The 5,024-nt window shown below is 36.4% G+C and overlaps 1 protein-coding gene across 1 annotated transcript; it reads right to left on the bottom strand.

The window, feature by feature from the left end:
- Positions 1-498: 498 nt before the first annotated feature.
- Positions 499-3,333, bottom strand: LOC111412311 (zeaxanthin epoxidase, chloroplastic). The gene is made up of 5 exons (XM_023043186.1): positions 2,984-3,333; positions 1,960-2,024; positions 1,814-1,874; positions 979-1,125; positions 499-794 (listed from the first exon to the last, which is right to left on the bottom strand). The coding sequence occupies exons 1-5, from the start codon at positions 3,225-3,227 to the stop codon at positions 682-684; spliced, it is 630 nt and encodes a 209-aa protein (XP_022898954.1). The 5' UTR covers positions 3,228-3,333; the 3' UTR covers positions 499-681.
- Positions 3,334-5,024: the final 1,691 nt, after the last annotated feature.

Genomic DNA, 5,024 nt, shown 5'->3' with positions numbered 1-5,024 from the left:
TTGCCATCCACGTATCCCCATCAGTCTAGCATCACGTAACCGCTAGGCAGTTGTCATCCACGCATCCTTATGAGACTTGCCAACTCTTCAGGCGATTTTTTCCATTTATTCGATTACCCAAGTAGTGGGTTTAATAATAATCGTTTGGATGGTTGTTGACCGATTCCAACGTTGTTCGGGTAGACGACGGTCGCTCCGCGCGTGGCAAGGGTCGGATTGGCATAGTAATTAGCGCTCTAATATGACAAGCGCCACCTGACATGCCAAAGCTGTCTGTACCTTATGAGCAAGCGAATGTAGTGTCGGTCGAGCTGACACTACGATAGTCGTCATTTCATAATAGGCTACCTGACATAGCGGGGGTCATCCTCTCTCTACCAATCGTCCTAATCAATTATTTGAACCACATGATATCCACATGATATAAACTGCCTTTAGTTACCAGAACTTATTGTTAACTCAAATGAATCATAAAGCAACAATACATGCACTGGAAAGTAGGTCAAAGTACGAATAGTCGAATTTCGATAAAAGTTTTTGTAATATGAAGTTCGACAGAATATGCAAAAACTTTAACATCTCGACTGACGAATACAGATGTAATAGATGGTACAAGCATTGCTCGAAAATTAGAATAAAACACTTATTTTCTCAAATGCTCTGTGTACAGAGGAAAAAATATCAGCTTGTCGACTCTGAGATGCTGCTTGGCTCGTCTTCTGATTTAGTTTCAGATGGATTCTCCGGTTCAACTTCAAGCTTGGACACTTTGAATATCGCTAAATTGGTGTCCCCTGATAATCAAAACAACAACTTAAGCAAGTAAAGAAACCAATTTTAATCAACATTACTAATTGTAGTAGCAGCGCGGTTAACACTTTAAGTTCGACCCCAATATAGAATGATCCGAGTTTAACCATAGGTGTTAAGACTTAAGAATGATAAGGAGCTGGATGAGATTTCCAGGAGATTTCATACCAAACGTAATGAGATTCCCAGGAGATGCAGCAGCAACAACTCCAGGTTGAAGCCGTATTTCATCAATAAATGTACCATTTGTGCTGTCCAGATCCGTGATCAAAAGACTCTCTTCTGTCTTCTGAATCCGGGCATGCACACCAGAAACTGTATTAATTTGAACAAGTTAACTGGTCATGATTAGTCTCTTTTTCTTTAGTCAAAATGATTTGTTAATCAGAGTTCTTCTCTCGACAGATTATTACAAGCATTCATGATAAGAGACAAAGCAATTTTACTTGGTTCGGCTAAATTAGCCTACACCCATGGGAATCAAAGACAATTCACCGTGAATAAAGAAGAAGAATTACAAATTTTCTTGGCTCATTTTCAGCATTTGGAAATCCCAGTCTCAAGCATAACCTCCCTCGGTTCTGTATTTGAAGAAAACAATCGATACCCTTTCTCACTTCATTTTCTAAAGAACGTTGGCAAGTCTATATACAGAAAACATTTCAGTGGACTAAATTCACCACAAGGTGTTAACCGACTGAACATTAATAATTACAGAGCAAGAAACCTAATGAGAGAATGCTTTGGTTTTGAGTTTGCCAACGGCAGAACAGACTTGCATTATTTTGCCGCACTGGTTAAGAAAAATCCCAGAATAACGTTTATCCCCATACCAATTAGTTCATTATCAGAATGAACCCATTGTTCAAAAACCAAGAAAAAGAGAGATAAAAAGTTCAAAAAAATAAATAAATAAATAAAAATTCTACTAGTGATCTTCAAGAGCTCAAACCAATGCTAAAACCAAAAAGTAGAGACAGTATGAATCATGTAAATTGGATACCTGTTGGAACAGGAATCACGATATCTGCTTTCCCTGCAGTGCGTCCAACTGTGACTACATTCTAAATCATGTCAAAATTTTACAGTTAATACAGTCTTGCATCATAAAAAAAAAAAAAACTAAAAACTGAAATTCAAAATGCTTACGGAAGCTATTTCAAATGCATCAGGCAATGCAGTCTTATAGCCTATGTGTCTTGAATCACCATCACCTAAGCAAAGACCATATACATGATTAAGTTTCTATATACAGGAGCTAGACTAAGAGCAGAACATCGTCTAGCCAGTAGAATTCGCGTGGACTAAAGAAATATTTCAGTCAAGATATGGATTAACTGTGTGAGAATGGCAAAAATTACGTGAAATTAAAAAGGAGCAAACAACCAACCAAGACTTTATCCATACTTATACTACATCGGTGTTACTTAGCCTTAAACTCGACCTGTAAAGAAGGTTCCCAATTGGTTATAAACCCACAAGTCAAACCATAACTTTTGAGATGTAGGATTAGGACACAATTAGTCATTAAGTTCCACCATTCCTTTCAAGCTAGATGACTTCACCGAACTAGTTTTCTACTGGGGATAGCCATCTCTAGTCACCCATATGCAACGACGGTCATCCCTGCGAAAGTTCCTGCTATCAGATTAGACCCTCATAACGGACTTGTAAGGGTGGATTTCCAAATGGCTATAAGTCTTCGAGTCAAGCCTTAACTTACACATAGGACACAGAGACACGATTATAGTTATTACAGTGGCTACAAGTATGTTCTTTTCCTACTGCACTCTATCAAATACATTATGCAAATTGAACATCAAGCAAATCCCACTTGTCCCAAGTGACTTCTACATAATTCCAATAAAGGAAACTGCCAAAAATTATCACATCAAATAAAAAACACAAATTTACATTCACAGTTCAAAACAACTAAACAAGGGGCTATATTTGCTACCTATGTATCCATCACATTCACATAGCTTCTTTTAATGAGAAATGCAAAGGCCAAAGCATAAGCAAATTCATATTAGCCATACCAATTGAATAGTAATTGCTTTCAGTCTACGTACATTCTCTAAACTTTGTCCACCTTTCATTCTTTAATTTCACACACACACACACACACACACAAATACACATAGAACAAGAAGAAGAAGATTAGATGACAGACCTACAGGTTCGAGAAGCCATCTAACCGAATTATTTGTAGGACTGGTTTCAGAATCAGAAGCACTTATAGCTCCAAAGTTCCTCAGCTGTCTTGCACTACACTGTAGCTTTCTGGGCAGGCAATTATAGCCCAGAAAACTGACAGAAGAACGAGCAAAAACCGTTGATTTAGCTGGAAAAAAGGCTGGAGATGGAGAATTAGCCTTAGCCTTGGCATAAGAAAGAGATTGTGTGGTCATTTCCATTTTCTTGATTTTTGTCCACAATTTTGTGACAGTATACAGGCGAGATTGTTTCTATTGAATGTGCACATCTATCAACTACAGTAGATAGATGGCCATTATGAATTATTATGATCATAGAAAAGAAAGGTAGAATGAGAATTGAGCACATGTGGTAAGAGTACGTGGCACACATTGATCATAAAGATTTGAGGATAGCAAAATATCTTGGTTTTGCTTTGTCTGGTTTTGGTCATGTCTCAAGTCTTTGAAAGCCCAGAATGTTGTTAAATCTGTTCCACGTTAGAATCTGGGCTTATATTGGTTCGCCCAATGTATAAGGGAAATTGACACAAATAGCAATAATTAGTAGCAATTATAAATACTAACAAGCTTTTGTAGACTTACTATTTCATCACTTGATTTTGATGGAAATCAATATACAATAATCGATGAAGATGCATCGACAATTATCCATTGCAATGTGTCGGTGACATTGTCGCCAATTGTCGTTAATCACCAATCAAAAGTTGTTAGTGAATCAGAAATTTATTCTCGTTCAATATAGTAAAACCAATAGAACGCGACAAACAATCTCTCCAAAATAGAGAAACATTATGCACTAGAACATAAGATGATTTTCAGAGACTTTGAATATAAGATGCTTTATATTTTAGAAAGTCTATGTACAAAAACAAGTTTATAAATTTAAGCTAGAGAATGGGTTTGCTCTCCGAATTTGAATAGTCAAATTTACTCACTATTCTTATTTTATAATAAATGTATTTAATAAGTTACGGATTTCAATATTTACTTCTCAAATTATTTAAACCTCATTTGAATTGATTGTCCATTGACATAACAAATGTTAAATGAAAGATTAGGAAAAATAATAAGTATTTATTGAAAAATGCAAAATATAGAGAAAAATAGATAACAAAGTTGGAGTGAATAAAAAAATTTACTTTCTAAATTAAAGATACTTTCTATTATATAAAATACTTTTTAGAATAATGTTATTCATAGTGAAAACTACGATAATTATCTTATGTGACATACGCACGACATTTTGTTATTTCATACATTAATGTAGTAATTTTTTATTGTCTCATACTTCATAACAAACTGTCGTGTGTATGTCATGTAGGACGATTATCGATAATATTCACTATGAATAACATTAATTTTCTTTTCATAAATAGAAAGTTTATTGGACATGCTTGAAGATGCCAGCTCATATGATGAACAAAACCGCTAGAGCCATTGACAATTTCCTTAAGAAGCTTGATTATCCTTAAGAAGCACCTCATTTAGCACAAACTCAAATCTATGGTTGCTTCATGATCACAAAGAGAATCACACATAGATTGTAACATTAGACCAGTCCGTTGAGCAAAGTGCAAGCTCTCACCGAAAGCTTGATGCTTAGCATCGACCACGATAAAAGAGCACACCACCACTCCCCTTACGATTGCTGCAATTTCCACAAAGCCATTCCCCTCCCTCACACTGGCATCATCATTCAACTTGTGCTATAAAGTTTCTCGTGGCCTCCAAAGCCTTCGACTCACCTCCGCCTTCCTCATCTCTCTTATCAGCCTATCTGCTATCTCACCATTGACCTTCGATTGGCACCGCTCACCACCATGCAGCATCTTGAATGCATAGACCCACAGCCTCCCCATTTTTCTTCCCAGCCCAAATAGAAGATCTCTCTTGTCACTTCCCACGATGTCTTATTTATTGGTAGAGATAGTTCTCACTTGCTGACATTTAGCACGCGACAAAGTCTATCAAATGTTATGTAACTGAAAAATTGAT

This window comes from Olea europaea, chromosome 16 (genome assembly GCF_002742605.1).
Source record: "Olea europaea var. sylvestris chromosome 16, O_europaea_v1, whole genome shotgun sequence".
NCBI lineage: Eukaryota > Viridiplantae > Streptophyta > Magnoliopsida > Lamiales > Oleaceae > Olea > Olea europaea.
Note: the sequence above shows the minus strand (reverse complement) of the source record. Positions and strands in the feature narration are given on the sequence as shown.

What these genes read in the sequence shown, in the direction of transcription:
- LOC111412311 (XM_023043186.1), bottom strand. Translation starts at nt 3,227, where the DNA reads ATGGAAATGACCACACAATCTCTTTCTTATGCCAAGGCTAAGGCTAAT. An exon ending in ATGGCTTCTCGAACCTGTAG is followed by an intron (nt 2,025 to 2,983) that starts GTCTGTCATCTA and finishes GTCTTTGCTTAG; the next exon opens with GTGATGGTGATTCAAGACAC. An exon ending in ATGCATTTGAAATAGCTTCC is followed by an intron (nt 1,875 to 1,959) that starts GTAAGCATTTTG and finishes GACATGATTTAG; the next exon opens with AATGTAGTCACAGTTGGACG.